At 47.3% G+C, this 24,285-nt stretch overlaps 1 protein-coding gene across 1 annotated transcript in view; it reads right to left on the bottom strand.

Moving 5' to 3' along the window:
* Positions 1-490: 490 nt before the first annotated feature.
* Positions 491-24,285, bottom strand: part of LOC148111939 (vomeronasal type-2 receptor 26-like) — a 271,952-nt gene continuing 248,157 nt past the window's right edge. The window contains exons 2-4 of the mRNA XM_087879173.1: positions 13,374-13,637; positions 12,662-12,950; positions 491-1,516 (exon numbers count right to left, since the gene is read on the bottom strand). Coding sequence (XP_087735299.1) covers positions 698-1,516; positions 12,662-12,950; positions 13,374-13,603 — 1,338 coding nt within the window. The 5' untranslated portion in view covers positions 13,604-13,637 and the 3' untranslated portion in view covers positions 491-697. The remainder of the gene's footprint in view (positions 1,517-12,661; positions 12,951-13,373; positions 13,638-24,285) is intronic.

The following is a 24,285-nucleotide window of genomic DNA, read 5'->3' as shown; positions in this document are numbered from 1 at the left end:
TTCTGTCTCCTCTTCATGGATTGTCTGAATGCAGAGACTGAGCAGCCATCAGTCAGAGAAGCTTTAACTGGGATTCCTGCAGAGAGGAGGGGTTGGGCTAGATGGTCTCAGGGTCTCCTCCAAATTTATAAAGGTTGTCATGCCACAACATGTAACTATTGTGCTCTTGTTGTTCTAGCCCCACCTAGTAGCCGGTTTGACCGAGACACATGGTCATCTGGAGGTCTCCGTCCCTCACACGGAGCATCCCTGGAGAGGTTCCAGCTGCTTCTTTGTTGGCTCTTAGTTAATGCTGCCTATCTCCTATTTATCTTTGATTCTCACTCTTTGCACTTCCTCAGTTTCTCCGTGCCCTTTTCTCCCAATGAAACACCCAGATCCACCCCAGGCTCCCTTTCACTGGAGGAGAAGAGGGGGGTTGAGCTGCCTGTTGAGCTGCACACAGACCCTCCTGCAATGGGGACGGAACAAAGGGAAAATTCCACCATGCTCATCACAAACCCACAAATACAGGAATTTTATTTAAAAAAGAATACAGCATTTTCAAATGAGCAGTTTGTAATATCAAAATGCCATGGTATCTACTCTTTGGAACCATTATTCCCTGAGTAATTGAATTGGACAGATCTCTTGAGTTGGTTCCCCTCCTTCTCCTCTGGATTCTTCCTCCAAAGGATCTCAGATTAATGGATCCATATCAGGACCACCATACCTGCCACGGCTGCAGCCTTGGAGACCCCAAGATCTTTTCTCCCTCCTTCCTTCTCCTCCTCGATCTGGAGGAATAAGCGGCATTCAAGGCCTGGGCCAGAGTCTGAATGATACTGTAACATAGATAGTGATTTGGGGCCCGGATCCTGTTCCTTTTCTCCTGGGTCTCCAGTGGGGCTTTCTGGGTGCATCTTCTGCGGCCTTTGACAGAAAAGACATTCTTTGAAAGAGAACAGCGGAAATAAGGATCTTGAAACTTTTCTTCCACAAAGAAAAGGGGTTCAAAGGCAGAATCAATTGGCCTTTCTTTTGCCAGATGACTAAAGTTCAAAATACTATGGATGTATTTGAGAAGTCTACGCTTTCTATGCTTGTTTATTTTATACCCTATAAAATTTGTGAGGATCCAGACTTTCCCTTCAATGGGTCCTGGCAGACGCATAAACGTTAAATGGAAAGGAAGGATTCTCTCCCAAATGGAGTCAAATTGTATGAAGTGAACAAAGACGTTGACTTGTCTCCACTTAGAGAGGGAATCCCTGAGGGATGCTGTATATCCAGTTGTTGAGAACAGTTGTGATATAACCACACAAATTCCACTCCTGACAAGCATAGGAGAAAAAATCCTCATGAAATTCTCTCCATTTTCTGTGTCTGAAGCAAAGAGGCCAATCAGGGTCCATCTGAAGTGGAGGAGCAGTGGGACAATTGCTGGGTACTGGATTCCTTCTTTGGGATTCATCCGGTGGAAAAAGGGGAATTTCCTTTTATCACTCAGAGCCTTTGAAACAATTGTATGACTGATCTAAAAAACAATGAAGAAAGTTGTGTTATATCTGAGGTCAGATCAAGTCCAAAATATTAGATTTTAATAAATCCAACCTGGTTCTCATGAATGTATTAGAATAGTTTGTTAATCAGACATTGTTTAAAATATTAAAGACAGACTATTAGCAAGATTGTATAATTTATCACAATTATATTAACACGTGCAAATGCCAACTGGAGTATTCTATTCCAATAAAGGGCCTATTATAATTTTCGAGGTGCATCTTTTAATTGCTGCATCTTTTTTTGCTTCTATATCCCAGATTCTTTCTGGAGGAAATTTTTTAACTTCTTTCTCCAGTTATACAAGAAACAGGCAGACCTCAAAGATTTGTCAGTTGCTTAATCCAAGTTTGGTCTCTAATTGAAGTTTTGTCTGTTCCAACAGCCACAATTTTCAGAGTCTGTCAGTTTCCATAGATTAAATTTTATTCCAATGCCCATATTTTCTGAATTTAGACAAAGCAGAAATTGTGTAAATTCCCAAATCAACTCTGAGGGCAGCAGCTGGAGTCCTTTTACCCACCCCAAGATCCTCCTCAGAGGCTGAGATTGGGTTGGTTCTGCTGGTGGTTTCTCTCTGAAGCCCCAAACATCAGATTGATGGAAGAACATGGGGGAAAACTGGGCCTCAGATACTTTAATCATTGGGGCTGAAGAAGCTGGAGAGCTAAGAGGTTTTAATTTAAGCACCACTTTCACTCCTGCCTTTTCTCTAACTGAGCTCCTTGGATGATGAGGGAGCCAAGATTCAGGCTCAGAGAAAACAACCCCAGGTAAGGAAAGGTGTTACTTGCTCTATTGTCTGACCATCTATGGCTATGATGTCATTTCACAAAGGTCATAACTTTTGAACTTGCTTTATAAATTATCAGATAATTATTAAGACAAAAAAAATCCAAGTCTATACAATCCAATGTGTAAGTATGATAAAATCACATTATCTGTATAAATCAGTGTATTCCAATAGGAATTTAGCAGGCTAAACATGTGTACCTAGAACAGAACGTATAACAAAATAAAAGGGTTGGAAGGGACCTTGGAGGTCTTCCAGTCCAACCCCCTGTTCAAGCAGAAAACCAGGCATAATAGCAGTAACTGTGAGAGGGATCCTGGAGTCTTAGTGGACAACCAATTAAATATGAGTCAAGAGTGTGCAGCGGCAGCCAAAAAAGCCAATGCAATCCTAAATCGCATTAACAGAGGGATGCAATCAAGATCAAGAGAGGTACTAATACCACCCTATAAAGCCTTAGTAAGACCACACCTAGAATCCTGCATCCAGTTTTGGTCACCACACTATAAAGAAGAAGTTGAGACTCTAGAAAAAGGGCAATGAAGAGCAACCAAGAGGATTAGGGGACTGGAGGCTAAAACATACAATGAACGGTTGCAGGAACTGGGCATGGCTAGTCTAGTGAAGAGAAGGACCAGGGGAGACATGATAGCAGTCTTCCAATATTTGAAGGGCTGCCACAGAGAGGAGGGGGTCAAGCTATTTTCCAAAGCACCCAAAGGCCGGACAATGAATAATGGATGGAAACTGAACAAGGAGAGATTCAACCTGGAAATAAAGAGATAAAGTTGCCTTCAGAAGTTGTGGGAGCTTCATCACTGGAAGCTTTCAAGAAGAGACTGGACCGTCATCTGTCAGAAATGGTGTAGGGTCTGCTTGGACTAGATGACCTACAAGGTCCCTTCCAACTCTCTTAATCTGTATCTATCTATACTATTCCAGACAAGTGGCTGTCCAGTCTCTTCTTCAAAGCCTCCAGTGATGGACCACCCACAATTTCTGAAGGGTAGACGTTCCATTCCTCACCATTAGGAAATTTCTCCTTAGTTCTAGGTTGTTTCTCTCCTTGATTAGTTTCTCTCCTTGGTTTCTTGTCTTGCCTTCTAGTACTTTGGAAAATAGGTGGACCTCCTCTTCTCTGTGGCAGCCTCCCAAATATTGGTACATTGCTATATGTCACCCCTCGTCCTTTTCACTAGACTAGACATACTGAATTCCTGCAACTGTTCCTCATATGTTTTAGTCTCCAGGCCCTTAATCATCTTTTCTGCACTCTTTCCAGAGTCTCTACATCTTTTTTAGAATATGGTGGCCAAAGCTGGATGCACTAATCCAAGTGTGGTCTTGCCAAGGCATTATAAAGCGGTACCAATACTTCATATGTATTCTTGATTTTATCCCTCTGTTAATGCAACCTAGGACTGAATTAGCTTTTTGGGCTGCTGCCACAGATTGCTGGCTCATATTTAGGTGATTGTCTACTGGGACTCCAAGATCCCTCTCACAGTTACTGCTATGGAGCCAGGTTTCACCTCATCTGTAAGTGTACATTTGGTTCTTCTAGCCTAAGTATGAAACCTTACTTTTCTCTACAATGAATTACAGTTTGTTAGATAGGCCCAGGGTTCAAGTCTATCTAGATCCATCTGGATCATCAGTCTATCTTCTGGTACGTTGGCTATTCCTGCCACTTTAGTGTTGTCTTCAAATTTGATGATTTCTCCATTTCTCCTCTCATCCAAATCATTGATGAAGATGTTGAAGAGAACTGGGCCTAAAATGGAACCTTGGGGTCCCCCACTGCTTGTTTCCCTCCATGCAGACGTAGTTCCATTGAGGACCACAGGCTGACTCCATCTGGGGGGTGATGCCGTCTATCCCACATATTTTTAATTTCCTGAGAAATAGGTTGTGGTTTCTCTGTCAAAGCCTTTCTGAAATCCAAGTACTGTATACTACCTGCCCTGCATTTCATTGGTCCACTAATTTAATCATTTTTGTCAAAAAATAAAATAAGATTTATTAATGATCTGGGTTTTTTTATCCTTCATTATTCCTGGTAAGTCATTCATATTTACACTGAATAAGAAGGGTTTAAATATGCACTCCTTCCCTTCCTCCTTGGTAAGTGTTATGATCTTATAAGGACATCCGCCGGGGGATTGGCTGATTTCACTGGCAGGAACTTTAAATAGCTGTCATTGGCCGGCTGACTTGCTGGATCCACATAAAAGGAGGCTCACCCGGCAGTTCGTTTTCCTATTGAAATAAAGTGCTGATCGGACTATAGCTGAGTCACGTCTCTTTTCCCTGCGCTGATCTAACACTGGCGACGAAGGACGAGGAAAGAACCGACAGCAGATCAGCGGGCACGATCGCCACCACCACCCAGAAAAAGAGCTGAATCACTGAAGCGGAATCGCCAAAGCTGAGTCACAGAACCATGTCCGGACCACAGATCTCGCTGGCTCCGTTCGAGCCAAACCAGGAGAAATGGAAGTCCTTCATGGTCCGATTCAGACAATTCCTGGCGGGCAGCGGATTCACCAATCTGGACGACAACAGGAAGAGAGCTCTCTTCCTGGCTCACTGTGGCTCAGGGGTCCTGGAAATGGCCATGGACCTCGTGACACCGAGAGACATCGAGCTGATGCCATGGTCTGAGCTACAAGAAGTCCTTCAGGAACATTACGCTCCATCAAGCACCCCGTTAGCCAACTGGTTCGACTTCCATCAGCGGAACCAGCACGATGGGGAATCAGTCAAGGACTTCATATTGGCGCTCCGGAAAATCGCGGCCAGCTGCGAGTTCGAGAATGTGGATGTCCAGCTAAGGGACCTAATTGTCTTCGGAATGAGGGACAGCACAGTCCAAAAGAAACTCCTCAGCCGGAAGAAAGTGTCCTTAAAAGATGTGATCGAAGAAGCTACAGCCGCCGAATCTTCCGACAGAGCAGTAGCCGTGATGCGGAGATCCAAGGGGATCGACAAGATCCACAGGGATCCCCAACAATCTTCAGACGAGACCACCACTGGGTCTGACTCTGAATTTGAAATGGCTGTCCATAAGGTCACAAGACCCCAAAGGCAGAAAAAGCCTCAAGATGGTGGCCGGGAGGAATGCTGCGCCAGCTGCAACGGGGACCATCCACGCGCCAGATGTCACTGGCGGGATGCGACCTGCAGGTGCTGCAGGAGAAAGGGCCACATCGCTGAGGCATGCAGAGCGGCAGAACCAGTCTCAGAGGCTCCCAGGACCATGGACCGCGAATACCAGAGGTCATCCAAACGGTCCCAATACCCCCGGCGAGACGGAGAGAGCCACGTAAAGAGCAGAGGGGTCCATCAGATCACTATAGCGCATGCCGCTGCCAAGGGATCCAACAAGTTCCACGTGACCGTTCACGTGGAAAGGACACCATGCCCCATGGAAATCGACTCGGGATCGCCTTACTCGATCATAGACTGGGGGGCAGCTGAAGAAGCTCAAGCTGCAGCTATCCAAAAGACACCTCGAACTGCTGCAAGCAAGATGTTCTGTCCCCGTCCACACACACACACAAACACAGCCAGCCGAGGGTTAAGGAAGCACTTGGCACACACCCAGGTCTTTATTTAACTTGGCAGCAATATACACACCGTCTGCCAAGTGCTTTTATTTCCACAGAAACAGAAAGATAATATACTCAGCGTACAAGAGTCCAACAGAAAATAATATTCCTCTCCGCAGTTTCGGACGATGCTTTAGTGACTATCCAAGGTTTATTTTTGTTCGTCACAAGGATCACTGGCCACCACCCTCTATTATATAGTCTCTGGGGTGTGGTCCAGTGACTCAGTTCTAATCCCTAGCACGCCTCCTGAGCTGCTGCAATCGTTTATCACGCCTTCGGAGGCGTGCGTCCAGGAATGATGTCTCTCCTTCACTCTCATCCGAGACACCTGTCTCCCTGCTAATCTCCTCTCCCTCGGCCAGCACCTGAGACAGTGCCAGAGGGGAGGGGCCTGGAGAGGGAGGCCTGGCTGACTCCTTTTCCTCATGCTCGGAGCTTTCTTCCTCCGATGGGATAGGCTCAGAGGGCGGGGCCACAACACTATCCCCCACCGCAGGGCCCTTCCCCCGGGTCTGACGGTCGGGATGGGGTTGGGACAGGAACTGTTCGTGGAAAGCCCGCACCAGGTCAGGGGCCTGAATGGCAGACGCGTCCACCCAGGTGAAATCCTCGGCCCTGTACCCCTTCCAGGCGATGAGGTATTGGAAGCGCCCCTTCAGCCAACGGGAGTCCCGGATACTGTCCACCTCGTACGTCGAGGCGTTGTCCTCGTCGGCTGCAGCTGGGGGGGGCAGGCGTCGTCGGGCGGCGGAGATGGCTCGCGGGGGCCTCAGGGACCAGGAGGGACCAATGAAAAACGGGGTGGAGCTGCATGGAGCGGGGTAGAGTCAACCGGTAGGCCACCAGGTTGATGACCGCCTTGATAGAGAAGAGACCGATAAAGCGGTGGGCCAGTTTCCTCACTGGCCGGTCCGTGGGGAGGTGTTTCGTGGACAGCCACACCCGATCTCCTACTTCCAGTGGTGGCGTCGCCCGGCGGGCGCGATCGGCGAACCGTTTATAATCCTCTTTTGCCCGGATCAGCTGCCGCCGCACCAGTTGCTGCACCGCCTGCGGCTCCGAGAGGAAGTCCCGGGTCTCGGGAACAGGGGAGTCCATGATGATCAATGGGAAAAGCCGTGGATGGTATCCGACATTGGCATGGAACGGGGTCATCTGGGTGGAGGTGTGTTGGGAGTTGTTAAAGGCAAACTCCGCCAGGGGAAGGTACTCGGCCCAGTTGTCCTGCTCTGGTTGACAAAACAGCGGAGGTACTGCTCCAGTATGCCGATGACCTTCTCCGTGCCCCCGTCAGTCTCCGGATGGTGCGACGACGACAGGCACACCTGCACCCCCAGCGCGGCCATCAGGCTTTTCCAGAAGCGGGCCGTGAACTGGGCCCCACGGTCCGAAACCACCCGATCCGGCAGGCCGTGGAGGCGGAAGATGTGCTGCAGGAACAGGCGAGCCGTGGTGCGGGCCGAGGGCAGGCCGCGGCACGGGATGAAATGTGCCATCTTCGTGAGCGCATCCACCACCACGAGGACGGTCGTGAATGTAGCGGACGGGCAGGTCAGTCAGGAAGTCCATGGAGATGGCTCCCCACGGTCTCTCTGGTGTCGGCAGCGGCTGGAGGAGTCCAGGAGGGGGGCCGGACGCGGCTTTGGCCTGTCGGCACGTCACACAGGACGTCACGTAGGCGTGCACGTCGTGCCATACCCGAGGCCACCAAAAAGTCCGCGTCACTAAGTTCAAAGTCTTAAAGAAGCCGAAGTGCCCCGCCTGTCAGCGTTCCAAATTAGGCTCTCTTCCAGCGCTGACATAACAAGATGAACTTTTACCTAGTTTTGTATGTACAGATAGTGTTTCCTGGGAGACGAGGATGGGGGCTACATTCCTGTGAAAAGAACGTGCTGGGAGGTAGAAATGGATCTGCATGATGGCCAATGGGACATTGGGGTTGGAGAGCGGAAGAGGAGGGGGTTGGAAGGAGGGGCCAGTTTGGCTGCAAAATGAAATCAGGAATGTCGGACTCGGCTATTCTTAAAATAAAAGTGATTCATTAGAGTTTGCGTTTGAGAATGAAGTTTATTCAAGATAGCACCGAAACCTGACACCGCCGTGGGGTTGTCATGGCATTGGTTCATGACGAGGGCTCGGAGCGGACTCATGGGCACGTACAGCCAACCCCGGTGCCTGAGCAAGCCCTCCTCCACGGTCCATGGGGACGCGGGGCCGACGTCCGCTCTCCGCTGCTGCGACCAGTCGTCCCGTCGCTGCGCTTCCAGCACCTGAGCCCGCAGGTCCACCGGTTCCTGGACCGTGGCCAAGGAGTCCGCTGGCAGCACTGTCCGGGGGGGAAGGGAGTCCTTGGGGCAAAAGTATTCCGGCTTACGGGATAGCATGTCCGCCCTCTGGTTGAGGTTGCTCAGAACGTACGTGACGTGGAAGTTGAACCGGGTGAAAAACAACGACCACCGGATCTGCCGTCTGTTCAACTTCCTGGCCGTGGTGAGGTGCTCCAGGTTCCGATGGTCCGTCCGCACCTCCACCTGGTGTCGGGCCCCCTTGAGGTGATGTCGCCAAGCCTCGAACGCGGCCTTGATAGCCAGCAACTCCTTTTCCCAGATGGTGTAGTTGCGCTCGGAAGGATTGAATTTCCGGGAGTAGTAAGCGCAGGGAAAAAGAATGCCGCCATCCACCAGAGCCTGTAGCAGCACCGCCCCAATCGCCATGTTGGACGCGTCCGTCTCAACCACGAACGGACGGTGTGGATTGGGGTGCCTCAGGACCGGCTCCGTGACGAAGGCCTGCTTGAGGACCTCGAAGGCCTGCTGCTGCGGGGGCCCCCACTGGAACGGGACCTTCTTCCGAAGGAGCTGGGTCAACGGCAAGGTCAGGGTGGCAAAGCCCGGGATGAAGGTCCGATAGTAGTTGGCGAATCCCAACAGACTCTGAACGTCCTTCACCCGACACGGGGGTTCCCAACTGCACAAGGCCTCCACCTTGCGCGGGTCCATCGTGATGCCCTCGGGGGTGATGATGTGCCTGAGGAACTCTATGGAAGTCTGGAAGAAGTAGCATTTCTCCAACGTCGCATAGAGCTGGTGCTCCCGCAGGCGCTGCAGGACCTGGCGGACATGCTGGAGGTGACTTTCCGGGGTCCGGGAATAGATCAAAATGTCATCCAGGTAGATCACCACGAACCGATCCAGCATGTCCCGGAACACATCGTTCATCAAGTGCTGGAAGACCGCGGGGGCGTTGGTCAACCCGAACGGCATGACGGTATACTCGAAGTGTCCGTACCGAGTGCCGAACGCCATCTTCCACTCGTCCCCCTCTCGCATGCGCACCAGGTTGTAGGCCCCTCGGAGATCGAGCTTAGTGAAGATCGAGGCCTCCCGCAACCTCTCCATCAGCTCCGGGATCAGCGGCAGGGGGTAGCGATTCCGCACTGTGATGGCATTCAAGCGCCGGTAGTCGCAACACAGCCGTAAGTCCCCCATCTTCTTTTTCACTAAGAGGACTGGGGCCAAGAGCGGGGAGATCGAAGGCCGGATGAACCCACGGGCCAGGTTCTTTTCCAGAAAGTCCCGTAAGGTGGCCAGCTTGGGCTCCGACATGGAGTACAAACGTCCTGAGGGCAGGGGCGCGTTGGGCATCAGGTCCACCACGCAGTCGTAGGGTCGGTGCGGGGGCAAGCGGTCCGCCTCCTTCTCGCTGAACACGTCTGTGAAGGGTGTCAGCTCCAGAGGCAAGGAGACGTTCGGGGCAGAGACGTCCTGGCCGGCACAGGTGTGGCGAAGGTGGTTGACACACTGCAGGCTCGGGAACGAGATGGCGTTTCTCCACCATGCCACCTGAGGGTCGTGTGCCCGAAGCCAGGCCATCCCCAGGACCAAGGGAAAGTGCAGATCCGCCGTCACATAAAACTGGATCGCCTCCTCGTGGTTCCCAATGGCAAGGCGCAAGGGCTGGGTAGCGAATTTGATGGGCCCCGCCACGAGTTCCCGCCCATCGATAGTCTCGACCCTCAACGGAGGGTCCACTGGAACCAAGGGGACTTTGTAATGGGCCACAAAGGCCTGGTCCATAAAGTTCGTGGTGGCCCCCGAGTCCACCAGCACGTGCGCCTGGAGCCCCTCCGACCGGTTAGCCAACAACACCCGGGTGTTCAAAATCAGGTGCCGAGGGGGCTCACAGTCCATAGCCGCCGACTCTGGCGGGGCATGGTCACGTGCCTGACCCAGGGTTTCCCCTAGGCCAGGCCTGGCCCGTTTCCCGGCTGGTCACGCCGAGACTCCGGAACAGGCTTGAGCGGTCCACTCCGCTTCCGGGGACACGAGGCGGCAAAATGTCCAGCTCGTCCTGCATCTCGTCGGAGAGGCCGTCCTGGAAGGCATCCATCAGCGCCGCCTCATTCCAAGCTGAATCCTGGCCTAGCAGTCGGAACTCCGCAATATAGTCCTGCAGGGGTCGCTTGCCTTGGCGGAGGTTCTTGATGCGCCTCGCTGCTGTCTGCACCCGGAGGGGGTCTTCAAACATGGTGCGCAGGTGTTGCAAAAAGCCCTGATAGTCCAGGAGCAAGGGGCTATTTTGCAGCAACAGGGACGTGGCCCATCGGGCGGCAGTGCCAGAGAGGGAGCTGATAACAAATGCCACCCGAGCCTGGTCATCCAGAAAATCCTCCGGCCTCATCGCCATGATGGCTGCGATCTCCGCTAGATTGGCTTCACCCCCAATACAACCCGCAAAGCAAAGCAAACAACTCACAGCCACCACGGAGTTTCAGAAGCGGAGACGTGGTGTTTGCGCTAAACTTCCAGGGCCTGCCGAAGTGGAGCTGGACGATGGACGAACCTGCAGACGGCACATTGACCAGCTCCGGAAAAGGTGGAGGGAAGTCAAGGGAAACCACCCCGATGAGGTAGACCTGTGCCACCCCAACGAGGTAGGCCTGCAACACCCCGATGAGGTAGGCCTACAACACCCTGAGGAGGTAGACCTGCCCCACCGCAACGGGGCAGGCTGGCACCAACCTGGCACGGCGGGCCGCCTCCACCCCAGCGAGGCAGACGAGGTAGACCGGCACCAACCCAACACGATGGGCCATCATCTCACCAACAACGCTGACTGGCGATTCCCCAGCAAAAGGGACTCCCACCATCATGACGGGGTAGACTGACGACAACCCAACATGGCAAGCCTACACCGACCCAGCGGGGTAGGCATCCACCACCCCGGCAAGGGAGACCGACACTACCCCATCGGGGGAGGCCTACCCGACCCCGACAAGGTAGGCCAACCCCACCCCAGTGGGACCGGCCAACAACAACCACAACTACAAGAGGGAGCACATCCATGGGGATGTTCCGCCACCGCCGACGGCGAGAGACCCAGAACAAGAGGCAAAGAAAAGGGAAAAGAGCCAAGGGTCCTACCGCGATTCAGCTGTCCAGTCTGAGCGAGAGGCGAACGCCAGGAACCGAGCATCCGTCATCCCGGCCAGGAAGAGGGACCTCACTGACCGCAGAACGATTCCTCCACTCCAGCCGGAGGCGCTAGGCGAGGCCCCACACACTCAACGGCCGAGTCCCGGGATGTTCCACCGCAGGGACGGGAGAGAGCAGAAGGCCAACTCGTTCGGAGCAGCGTCGATGAAAGAACTGAGCCGCACAGGTCAGGTAGGACTATTAGCCACCCCGCCTACCTGTGCGATTACGTGACCTACGTCGGCCACGGATTGACTGACTAAGAATTAGGAGGGGAGGGGTGATATGTCCTTATAAGGACATCTGCCGGGGGATTGACTGATTCCACTGGCGGGAACTTTAAATAGCTGTCATTGGCCGGCTGGCTTGACGGAGCCGCATAAAAGGAGGCTCGGCAGCTCAGCCGGCAGTTCGTTTTCCTATTGAAATAAAGTGCTGATCGGACTATAGCTGAGTCGCGTCTCTTTTCCCTGTGCCGATCTAACAGTAAGCATGGATCCTTCTTCTCTTGGCTCCATTGAGTCCAAACCTCCCTCTCAAACAAGGGCTTGGATCAGGGCCAACAGTCTAAGCTCCATTTTGAGGGCAAAACATTTTCTCCATCATATTTCTCTGTTTATTGAGTCAAATGTTGCACTAACATCTAGAAAGCAGCAAACCTTGTTTTACCTCACTGATATAGATTAGACATTTCAAGACAAATTTGTTGCCAATATTAGATTGTTAACTTGTGCATTATTCCTTATAAAATCTATATAGCTTTTAATTCTACCTTCTGGTTCTTCTGCAAGGAATGATTTTTTCTCAAGTTTAACTAAGAAGATCATGGCATAAATTTTAACCACAATATCTGCTAGTCTATTTGGCCTATAATTTTTATTCCATTTTTTTAGATAGGTAAAATGCTACTATTGCCAACTTCAATCTCAGTGGATAGGGCAGGCATCATTTATCTGTGAAAATGAAGATGCTAATAGGGGCCCCAACAACCAAGGATACTTTTTGATCGGTTAAATAATTGGTAGAATGTCTTCTCCAGGGAATGTATTGCTTGTATTTCAGGCCTTTTATGATGAATCTCAAGATGAACATAATGGGGTAAAATATTGACATTTTTGATAATATGGAGAAAATAATATGCAGCTCTTGAATTCCATGAAGAAGACATGATTACATCTATTGTTCACCCACCACCACCCACCCCTCACTTTACCAGAAGGAGAAACACACACACAAACCTGTGGGACTTTGTAGGTGCCTCCTAATGTTGACATCTGGATGGAGATGTCCCTGTCAGCTGCATCAAGAAGAGCCAGAAGGTTCTCCTTCCTTCCACAGCCGTAGTTGGGGACATTGGCTTCTCCAGTGGAGAGAATGTCCAGCAAGGCATCTGAAGTGTGGAAAGGGCTCAAATGGTTGTCATGGATGTTGTAGCCAAGTGTGAGATTGTGCAAGAGATGGGAATTCTTGTTGGCCAGTTGAATGTTGAAAATGAACCGTAAGCCATATGAAAACCAATGAAGACTCCTATTGTTAAAACATGTTATTATAATCAAAAGCAACAATAAATACTGATTTTAATATATAATCCTCCAGAAGTCTATTGAGCCTTAAGCCAACATTGATCCAAAAGCAATGATCAGTTACACAAATATGGGAATGGCTGTGGTATGGCAACTACAACTGATTTCACCACTACTTTAAATTCATTATTCAAGTGATAAATTAAGGATTGAAGTGAGAAAGGAAAATAATCTGCAGCCCTTTCAGCTTTTTTTCAGATCCATTTTTGGATTTGAGTCTCTTTCACAAAATCAGACAAAAGAGAGAAGCCATGGAAATCAAAATCATTCAGGAAATTAGACATATTCCCCAATATAGGAAGAAATGAAAAATAAAAAACTGAAAAGAAGGAGAGGGTTAGAATGGATGGATGACTGAATGACTTACAAATCATGGAAAACAAACTGAAGAGAAGGAGCCATGTTGAAAAGCAACTTTCTATGCAATCTTTCACTTCCAGTGATGACTATACCAATGAAATGGTCTCCTGGGCTGTAAAAGCTCTGTGGTTGTTTTCCATCCTGGTTCTCTGAACTCAGCGGGCATTTCATTCTCAGCTTCCCAGAGACTGGATGGGACAAAAGCAGCAGCAGAAGCAGAAGCAGGAGGTCCATCATTCATGGCGTGAATCAATGAATCCCTTTCCTGTTTCTAAAGAAGAATTAGAAGAATCAAAGGACTCTCACAAGGTGGAATCTGAGGTGTCTTTCCTGATTCAAATACAGAGAAACACTCAGCTTTATCTTGAAAGGAGAGAGACGTACATTCAAGAGCACATACCCTGCCTGTCCCTAAACTCCATATTTCTCTGCCCAAAGTCTCCCCTGGAGGATTCGGCCAAAGAGCAGAGCTGAAACTTTTACCATAATTCTCCCTCTCAGGAGGGATCCCTGGATAATTCAGCTAGTTCTTGCAGTCAGAGATAGTTGGGAAATTCTCTGGAGGGAAATGAAAGGGAAATAATCCCCATGTGACTCATAATAACAGGGGCAGAGATGGAATTAAATCAGTCATCTAGATTTAAGAGGTTTGGGAGCTCCATGCTTGAAAGTGGCCCCGGAGGGAATACACGGCACCTGTGGCTGAAAAAACAAATAAACCTGATATTTATTTGCATAGTGATGAAAGACAAAACTCTGGGGGCCAGTTAATGCCGGAGCATGTCACAGACCTGAAATAGCTGCCAGCTGAGTTGGAACTTTATTTTGAAAGCTAATGCTCAAGGGCATCACACAAAAGGGCTGATGCAATAGTGTGGCCAGACTCCAAGAACAAAATCAACCTTAGTGAACAACTAGTTTTTCAAACTTTGCAGAGTTAAATAAATCACATCCAGAGAGAGAGAGAGAGAGAGAGAGAGAGAGAGAGAGAGAGGGAGAGAGAGAGAGAGAGAGAGAGAGAGAGAGAGAGAGAGAGAGAACCTAATGGTTACAGAATCTAGTATACCAGTATATCATATTCTAGTATTATTTATTATATCCTTATTATTGTTTCCCTTCATTCCACACTTTTTATTTAAATGATGGAATGCTTTCCATCGCGGGAATCATGTGACTACATGATAACTCTTAATTGGCATGCTCCAGATGGAATAAAAGAGGCCACCACTCAGGCTGGAAAGTCCAAAAAGTGGCTACTCCTGCAACAAGAAAAATCACAAACAAAACCCATTCATACCACAATGACCACACCAGTTTTTGGAAAAGTTTATTCTCAGCAGGTCTTCTTCAGGAATCACTTGCCACTCTTTAAGTTCTTTCACAGGTCCTTTTACACGGGTGTAGTGGTCCACCCTTTGTCTTTAGGTTGGACTGCTGTTTCAGTAGTCAGCAGGACTTGGTAGGACCTGTCCCAGGCTTGGCTAAGTTTGTCCTCATGTCAGGTTTTATCAGGACCCAATCACCAGGCTGGAACTTATGAACGGCAAAATCGAGAGGTAGGGTTTGAGCTAGGAGTCCTTTGATTCTGAGGTAAGATGAAGAAGAATAGAGGGCAAGTATACAGTTCTTTACGAACATGTCTTTAGTTCCCTAGTGTGGAATTTCCCCCATTCTGTCCAAGCGTGGTAATCCAAACATCATTTGGCAAGGCAAGGGTAAAGATTTGGTTCACAGCAGAGATGATTTTGCATTCCACGGAACATGACATTCCCACTGCCTCCATTATTAATTGAAGCACTTTTGCAGTAAAATGAGTCTCTTGGTTGCTGTCTATAGCTTCTACTGTCCCATATTTAGGTATTATCTGTTAATTTTGGTGACTACTGCTGAGTGGCTCTCATGGCTGGATAAGCCTCAACCCATCCAGTCAAGTGACCCACTATCACCAATAAATATTTAAGTCTCCCCACTTAAGTTAGTCTAATGAAATCAACTCAAATGCATTGAAATGGTCTCACACTAAAGTAGCCCTCCCTTCTCTTTCTACTGCTCACATTTTCTTTAACTAGTACTTCTCACCTAACACTTAAACATTCAGTTCTTTCTGCTGCTGCCATCCTGGCTTCCAAGTAGCACCTCAAGCTTCAAAGAAATTCAAAGCTTGATTTCACAAGCCTGTGCAAACCAACTTACCTAAATGTCTTCTCTTACCTGCTACCACTTTCTCTTCCCATCTATAAACAAATTAACCCCTTCTCAGCACCAATATCTGATCGTCCTTCTAAATCTCCTTGTAAACTGAGCTGGATTCAAACAAAAACAAGCATACTCTCAATCAAGATCATCCTCACTTGAGGAGGGACACTAGGGCTCCTCCAAAAGTCAACTTTCTGCTTTCCTTCACTAACACTGCCATAGCTGCCACTGCTTGAACACAAACTGGAAATCCTTAACAGGCAGGATCTAACATTTTAGACAAAAATGCCACTGACTCTCTCTTACTACATATTGTAATTTCTAACTCATCTCTGTAACAATTCCTAAAAAGGCAGCAACTTGTGCTGCTAACAAACAAACAAACAAATGGATAGGATAGGATAGAGCACCTTGTCAAAATTGCATTCCGAGCCAAAAACAGTGAAACTGCAAAGGCAGGTATCAGATATCACCCTTTATCCTGCCTTTTTCAGGCTGGTTCAGCAGAGAACCAGCCCGCAGCCCCCCTTTTTCCTGCTTCTCTCCTCCTTTCATCTCTCAGCATCCTTTCAACAAAACAACCCTCTGCATTTCTCTGTAACCTCAACACACAGGCATTCACAGGTCTCAGGATCACTTTACTTTATGAGCTTCGGGACATCTCACACACACACATTCACATTTGTACTGCAATCAGACTTTTTGTATACATCAATTTCACATACAAAAATTTCATTTAATGCTTCCTCCATGCAAACCAAATTATTTCAGGGAGCTTTTCACAAGCCAATGCGCTCCATTTTCTAAATAGCTTTTTGTGTACTGTTGTTAGAGGGTCTCCTGAAGGTTTGGAAATGATTACATACATACACATACACACACATACCATCAAACATTTCCAGACCTGTGGAGGTTGTTTTTTGTTTTTTGTTTTAATTTTATTTCCTTGGGCAACCTATAGCTTATTCTTAAAGCAGTGGGAAAACTCAGAGAGCAGTTTAAATCATAAATATGATTGTGGGCCCTAACTACTTTCCATTTCCCACAGCTCCAAGCCGAGATGTTTACTTAATTTGCAGGCTAGCCAGACATATCACAATCAATTCTACATACTATTATTATAGATGCATATCCAAGAATTTTGTAACAGAAATCACACCAGATTGATCAAGTCAAATTATATGAGTCTCCCCATTTAGGCAGGTTTTACATTTTTATTACCTGCTAAAACCCAGGTGGGAAGAACAATAAACAATTTCTTCTTTATTCTTAGTTCTTTCAGACTTCTCTGGCTCTTTTGAGAATGGTAAATTATCAAGATCTTTATAACACTGCAATATTTCTTTGCCACCCATAGATCTCTCTTTAGACACTAGATTGTTACTACGTGCCTCTGCCCTGGGGGTGTTCTGTGTGTTCTCATTCTAACTTGGACCTCTGAGCAATCGCTGGCCCATTTTAAAGATCAAGATGTATAAGAGGTATACACATCGTTTGCATTTAGCCAGGGCTCTCATGAGCAAGTTTGAACTCCATTTTTCTTTTTTACAGACAACTTTTACTGCCACAACATTTTTCATTCATTTTTTTTATACTCTTTTTTTTTGTTTTGTTTTTTCACAACTTGTTTGTAACGTGTTCCAGTGGGCTAACATAGCCAAATGGAGAACACGGCCCAATTCTTGTTACTAGTTATTTGTTCCAAACAGGCTACCAGCATGGTTGCCCATTTTTCCCAGGGGATTCCTTTCTGTCAGCTCGAAGCCTGACTAGACTCTCTTTCTTCCTGAGGAGATTTCCCACACCGTTCTATCGGTGCGAAGCCTAACCAAACCCTCTCTTTTTCCTTAAGAGATTTCCCAGACCTCCCCTGCGGGTCCGAAGTTTGGTCAGAGCCCTCTCCTGCACTACAGATTCTTATTCCAACAGTCACACTCCTTTCAAAGCGATCGTCTCTGGCTGATCTCCTCTCGGATAATCAGAAACGCAGATTGGATCTCCGCACATCGCTTCGAGGGCAAACCTCTGAGGAATTTCCCTCGTCTCATTCACACACTCACAAAGCAACACTCCCCTTCCCAAGAAAAAAAAATATATACTCACCCAGAAGAACTCAGTTCCATACCCCCCCACAGTGCAAGCCTCTTTGTTAGGCGTTCAGGACAGGCAGGATCGGAGCCTGCCAGCAAATGACCAGATCAAAGTCACTGGAGCGCTCTTGACTTCGGTAGTGGTCCAAGCTGGTTTCTTCCGTCTGCCTTTAATGAAGGCCACCAAGCCTCAAAGCGGCTCAGTTTGTGGGAAGCTGAATGCAGCCACCTTGAAGAAACTTTGCCTTCAAGTCCCTGTTCGGGCGCCAGAAATGTAAGGTCCCAAAATACACTTGAGTCACCAGAATGCCAAAGAGAGAGACTCAAGACGAGGCTTGGAAAAAAAAAAACAGATTTTATTTATGGCCAAAAACAAAATACTGGGTGGAACTATATCCAGAACATACAGATACAATGCATGCGAGGAGATAGCCACACCTTGGGGAAGGTATGGCGTCCTTTTATACCCTCAGAGACGTCAGCTTAGTATCCAACTCTGGCCTCCCAATCCAGGCCCCTGCATTCCTTGTTGCCCTGCAAGGGGGAATAAAAACTTCCCAATTAGTCATCTTGAGCATTTCTTTGTTTACTCAATTGGCCACTTAGGCCCCCTAGCCCTGGAAAGTAGGAGTCTATCCAGATCAACATAAATTAAGACTGAGATAGTATAAGGTGACCAGACATCCCGCTTTTGGCGGGACAGTCCCGCTTTTGAGCAATTTGTCCCGCGTCCCGCGGCATTTTAAAAAAGTCCCGATTTTTCATTCTGCCTCCTGAGTTCCGGCTGCCTCCTGAATCCCCGCTGATGGCTAGAGGGAAAAAACCTGTTTAAACTCTTGCCGCGGGGCTTCAAAGGGCCGCCCTACGTTGATTAGCTCGGCTTCCCCCTCTCAGCTGATTTGCACAGGGCTCTGCTCTTGCTAAATTGCTCAGTTTTTTTTTTCTCTTTGTGCAAACCAAGCTCAAAACGAAACTGAAAGTAAAACAGGCTGTTGGCTTTGCGGTTTGCTTGCAACGTTGGAAAATTAGGCAGCAGATTTATTTTCCTTTTCCTCACCAAAAAAGGTAAGTGCAAACAATGGAAAATTATTTAGGGCAAAAGAGGAGAGTTCAAGATTTTAAAACACAAAAGAAAAAAAAGCTCTTTTTAACTAGGGAATTGTAATAATTGAGATATTATTAATTGTATACTGTGTTGAAAGCAGAAATGGTTAAGTTGTGGTTTGGAGGAATATATGGGGGAAATTATTTGGTTTATTATTATTGGTAAGTATAATTAATTGATTTGTAAGAAATTGGATTGCATGGAAATAATTGGAATATTCATGTTCATATTGATTAATATACAAAAAAGATAGTTATATAACTAATTGATTTATATTAAAATGTTGAATTTGTATTAAACAACTGTATTACATAATTACATAATTAACCAATGTGAGGATGGATATAAAAATAGATGACAATGCGAAGGGGTATAAAATAGAATAGAAGGGAAAAATTGAATTTGATTAAGATTAGAGATGAGGATGAAGGGTAATATTGTTTTTTTAAAAAAATAGATGAGGAATAAATATGGCAAAAAGGAAATATAGAAATTGTAAATTTAATTGAAATGACTAAACACTGTTTAAATTTGTGAACCAGCCAAATATTCTGTTCAAAGAAAATACATTGTATGTATGTGTGTTTCTAATTATTGCTATTTATTCATATTTGTTCTCTTTTATTCTTTAAAGTTTAACAATTCATTCTTTATTTTAATATCTTTATATTTGTTTGGGGTTGGCTTTCTTCCCTTTCATCTTTTTTATTGTACAGCAATCTTTCTCCTCAAACCTACCACCTCTCTTTTCTTTCCTTCTTACTTTCTCTTCCCCCCACCCTCTTCTTCTCCTCCCTATTTCCTCTTCCTTTCTCCTTCTCCTCCTCTCTTCCTCCCTCTCTTAACCGTCACTCCTACTCTAATTTCCCTTCCCTTCATTCATCCCTCTCTATTACTGTATCCTTTAATGCATATGGACTACTCAGAGGGCTGAAAAAGTTATTTTTGACTGGTCCTCGCACTTTTGACCAGTCCTCGAACTTACGACTGTCCTCACATTTTACGTTTTTGCCCTATCTTGTCACCATGGTGAAGAGAAGCAGTTGTGAAATGAGTGACATGGTTGTTAAGAATGCTGCACGGGCATAAATGTGAGGATGGTCATAAGTGTGAGGACCAGTCAAAAGTGCGAGGACCTGTCAGAAATGACTTTCTTCAGCCCTCTGGTTAATCCTTTTGTGCATATGGACTACTCAGAGGGCTGAAAAAGTTATTTTTGACTGGTCCTCACACTTTTGACCAGTCCTCGAACTTACGACTGTCCTCACATTTTACATTTTTGCCCTATCTTGTCATCATGGTGAAGAGAAGCAGTTGTGAAATGAGTGACATGGTTGTTAAGAATGCTGCACGGGCATAAATGTGAGGATGGTCATAAGTGTGAGGACCAGTCAAAAGTGCAAGGACCTGTCAGAAATGACTTTTTTCAGCCCTCTGGTTAGTCCTTTTGTGCATATGGACTACTCAGAGGGCTGAAAAAGTTATTTTTGACTGGTCCTCACACTTTTGACCAGTCCTCGAACTTACGACTGTCCTCACATTTTACGTTTTTTGCCCTATCTTGTCACCATGGTGAAGAGAAGCAGTTGTGAAATGAGTGACATGGTTGTTAAGAATGCTGCACGGGCATAAATGTGAGGATGGTCATAAGTGTGAGGACCAGTCAAAAGTGTGAGGACCTGTCAGAAATGACTTTCCAGCCCTCTGAGTAGTCCCTATACACATAGCCATGGCCACCCGGTCACATGACCAGCTAGCCACGCCCACCCAGTCACATGGCCTCCAAGCCATGCCCACACAATAAGCCACGCCCACAATGGTGTCCCTCTTACCAATGTTAAAATCTGTTCACTTTACCCTATACACATAGCCATGGCCACCCGGTCACATGACCAGCTAGCCACGCCCACCCAGTCACATGACCAGCTAGCCACGCCCACAAAATAAGCCACGCCCACAATGTCCCTCTTTACCAATGTTAAAATCTGGTCACCTTAAGATAGTACCATGCTCTTAGATGGCACAAGAAAAAAACAGGGAGAGGATTAATATGGGTTCAGGTCAAATGGCAGGGACATATATTTGACAAATACCAGATACATTACAGGCCTAATAACAGAATATGTTTGTTACAGGAGATACAAATATAAAGGCATAATATATGTGATACAAATACAAAGGCATATGTGTATTACAAGAACCTAATGGTTACAGAATCTAGTATACCAGTATATCATATCCTAGCATTATTTATTATATCCTTATTATTGTTTCCCTTCAAGGTGAAACAACCCACATGGCTATCATAAACATTCCTCCATGTTAAGAGGATCTCAGGGTTCTTTGGTGCCAGGATATAGGTTGTAAAATATCTGTTGACACAGGCAATGCTAGTAAATGGAATCCAAGTCTCCCCTTCTCCCAATTGATTGGCAGTATCACTTTTAGGGATCTGACAGGTGGTTTAAATTGATTGGTTCACACTACAGGTGGGAAATTCAGGAGATCTAGTGGCTGAGCTGTCAGACAGCTCCCTTTAAAAGAGGGAGCTGCTGGACACTCACTGACTTCTACCAGTCTACCAAATAAACGAGCTGTTGTCTTAGCTGAGAGTCCTGCCTCTTCACTCGACCCACATTTAACACTTTCCACACTCTGTGCATGAATCTGGTTTCCTCCTGAGGGGATCCTTTGATGGGAAAGGAGGGATCTCCTCCTGCTGAGACTCTGTTCACCCATCAAGGATTGAAATGGCTTCTCCTCTTGGCTCTCTGGCTGCTTTTCCTCCGGCCTTTTGAGGTCCTCATTGAGATGGAGGGGATTCTCCTCCCGGGTTACATCCAGTTCCTTGCTTTATTTGGCTAGACACAAATAAAGAAACTCCCATTAAAATACAAGAACAAGAGATCTGTTTACCTACTTTGTGTGTCTTCTTTTACCACCACCAATATATTTTTCCTCTCTGCTTATAATTGGAGGACCCTGAGGTTGTTTTCCTTCTGACTCCGTCCCAGAAAATTTAAGGTCTCCTTGCTGGACCTTTCCTGTCGGTCACAAGAGAAACTTGAGGTAAATAGCAAATAAAGAATAATGTAGATAAAAGAAATAATGTGAATAAAATAGGAATCATACAGAGTCAGATATATGGGCTCTGGGGGACCCCCTCTATTCACATTATTATAAGGGGAAGACGTGCCTGGATACATGAACTCTGAGAGACCCTCTCTATTCACATTACTATAAGAGAGGAAAGTGCTTGTTGGAAATTACATTAACAAACAGTTAAACCCCTTTAAGTGGTAATATATCTTCTGAGACCTAGATGTCACGGAAAGGACTGCTATATGGAAAAACATCTGAGTGACCTCACTGTGAATGATACAAAGACCTATATGTTACAAAGAGTTACTTAATCCAATAAATTTACCCAAGGACAGTAGTAGCTCTCCCATTAGCAACTAAGAGCGCTTAAGGAAAAGTTGTAAACTAGAAAGCAATGATTAACCATATATGGGAAAACGGATGGTAAAGTATAATGTAATTAACAAATTTATATGACCGTATATGGAGAGGATCTGAGCTCATTGAATCCTTTGTCTTAGAAATGTATAAAAACCATGGAATCAGAACATCCTTTGCTCAGTTTTTGCGAGAATCAAAATGCACTGAACCTTTGCAAATAAAATTCTGTCTCGGTCTGACCAGGAATGTTGTTTCGTCCCTTCATTCCATAACAAACTGATTTGTCTCTATTCCTAAGTGGGTCCCACTTCCATTAGACTCAGAGAATGAGGGAGTGGCAGGAAAGACCGGACTAAAGAGGAAAAAGTCACCTCTAAGAAACCATAAACCTTTTCTTACATCTCCTGCAGAGGGGAGTGAAATGGGGCCTGAAGGAGCTTTTCCTCCAGGAGCCCCTCCTGCTTCTAGAAAGCCCCCTCCTCCCTGAGCTGGTGGCCTCGTCCTTGTTTCTGCCCCTCCACAAGTGGAGACTTTGCTTCTTGGAGAACCCACAACTTTCCTTTCCTCTCTTTGGGAAGACAAAGGGGTCCCGGGAAGAGAGACCAGGGTCCTTCTCCAGGCGCCTGAAGGTCCCAGCGCTTTGGATGGGGGACAAAACCTTCAGCTGAACCTGGCAGGAGTGAAGGGTCTCCTGAGTTGTTTTCTCCTTTTGGTTCTGGGATTTATCATCTCTGAGGATGGATGGATGGGGGGCACCAGCCCAGACCCCCCCCGGGCCTGATCTGGGGGCCCTTCTGGAGCCACAACTCCTGCCTGAGGATCAGGGGGCAGCCGTAGTTAGGAGGGGCCATGGCAGAGTTTTGGGTTTTGCCCCAGTCGCTCCCTTTCCTCGGCCACCTGGCTCCCTTCACGGCCACTCACGCCCTGCTCGCCCCCAGGATAGACTACCGCAGAGCTCTCTCTGTGGGGCTGCCCTTGGAGAGCATCCGGGGACTCCGACTGAGGCAGAAGGCAGCTGCGAGGACAGTTGTGTCTCTGCTGAAACAGCACTGGACAAAGAACAAAGGGACCTCGACCTACAACGGTTCATTTAGTGATGGTTCAAAGTTACAAGGACACTAAAAAGGACTTATGACCCTTTTTCACGCTTACAATTATTGCAGTATCCTCATGGTCACGGGACCAAAACTCAGATGCTTGGTAACTGTCTCAAATTTATGACGGTCGTAGTGTCTCGGACTCAGGTGATGGCCTTTGTGGACCTTCTGGCAAGCAAAGTCAATGGGAAGCCAGATTTGCTTAATGACTGTGTTGCTAACTTAAAAACTGTGTGATTCACTTAACAACTGAGACAAAAAAGGTTGTAAAATGGGGCAAAACTCGTTTAACGACTCCCTTATTTAGCAACATAAAATTCTGGGCTCCATTGTGATCATAAGTCGAGGATCATCTATAGACTTATTTGGAAGTCTCCTTCCCAAATGGTGAAGTGACATTTGACACAAAGACACACAATCGCGCACAAAGGGCCAGAGTGTGACTGTGACAGAAGGGGATGAATGGGGGCAGGTGGGAAGTCCTGGGATTTGGCTCCCTTCAGACAGAGCCCTTCCTCCCCTGGGATGAGCCCTGAGTTAGATCACACACACACACACACAGAGTGTGGCTGTTGGGGGGGGGGCTGTGGAGGTTCCTTCTTGCCTGGGAGGGGTCCCCTCCCTGACAACCTCTTCAACTGAAAGCCAAGAAAAAGGGGAGTCAAAGGCAGCAGCCAAGAAGGGCTGAATTCGAACTCTCTGCTGCCATTTTGCAGGCTCTGAGCCAGCCGGGAGAAGGGAAACGATCCGGGCAAAGCAAAGGGGAAGAGAGATTTTTTCTTCCCGGCCTCCGTCCCAGGAAAGACCAGCAGGGAGGCATGGAAGACGCAGGAAAACGGATCAGCTCTTCTCCCCTGTTGGGAATCCTCCCCCTGCGGCTCCTCCTCCTCTTCTGGGCTGAGGAAGAAGCCTTCTGCTGGGGAAAGGTCTCCCCTCCCCCGTCCCAAATCCAGCTCTGGTCTCCAGGGA

Source organism: Pantherophis guttatus, chromosome 15 (genome assembly GCF_059756535.1).
Source record: "Pantherophis guttatus breed Tessera chromosome 15, ASM5975653v1, whole genome shotgun sequence".
NCBI lineage: Eukaryota > Metazoa > Chordata > Lepidosauria > Squamata > Colubridae > Pantherophis > Pantherophis guttatus.
The sequence above is the reverse complement of the archived record's forward strand: the minus strand, read 5'-3'. Positions and strand labels throughout refer to the sequence as shown.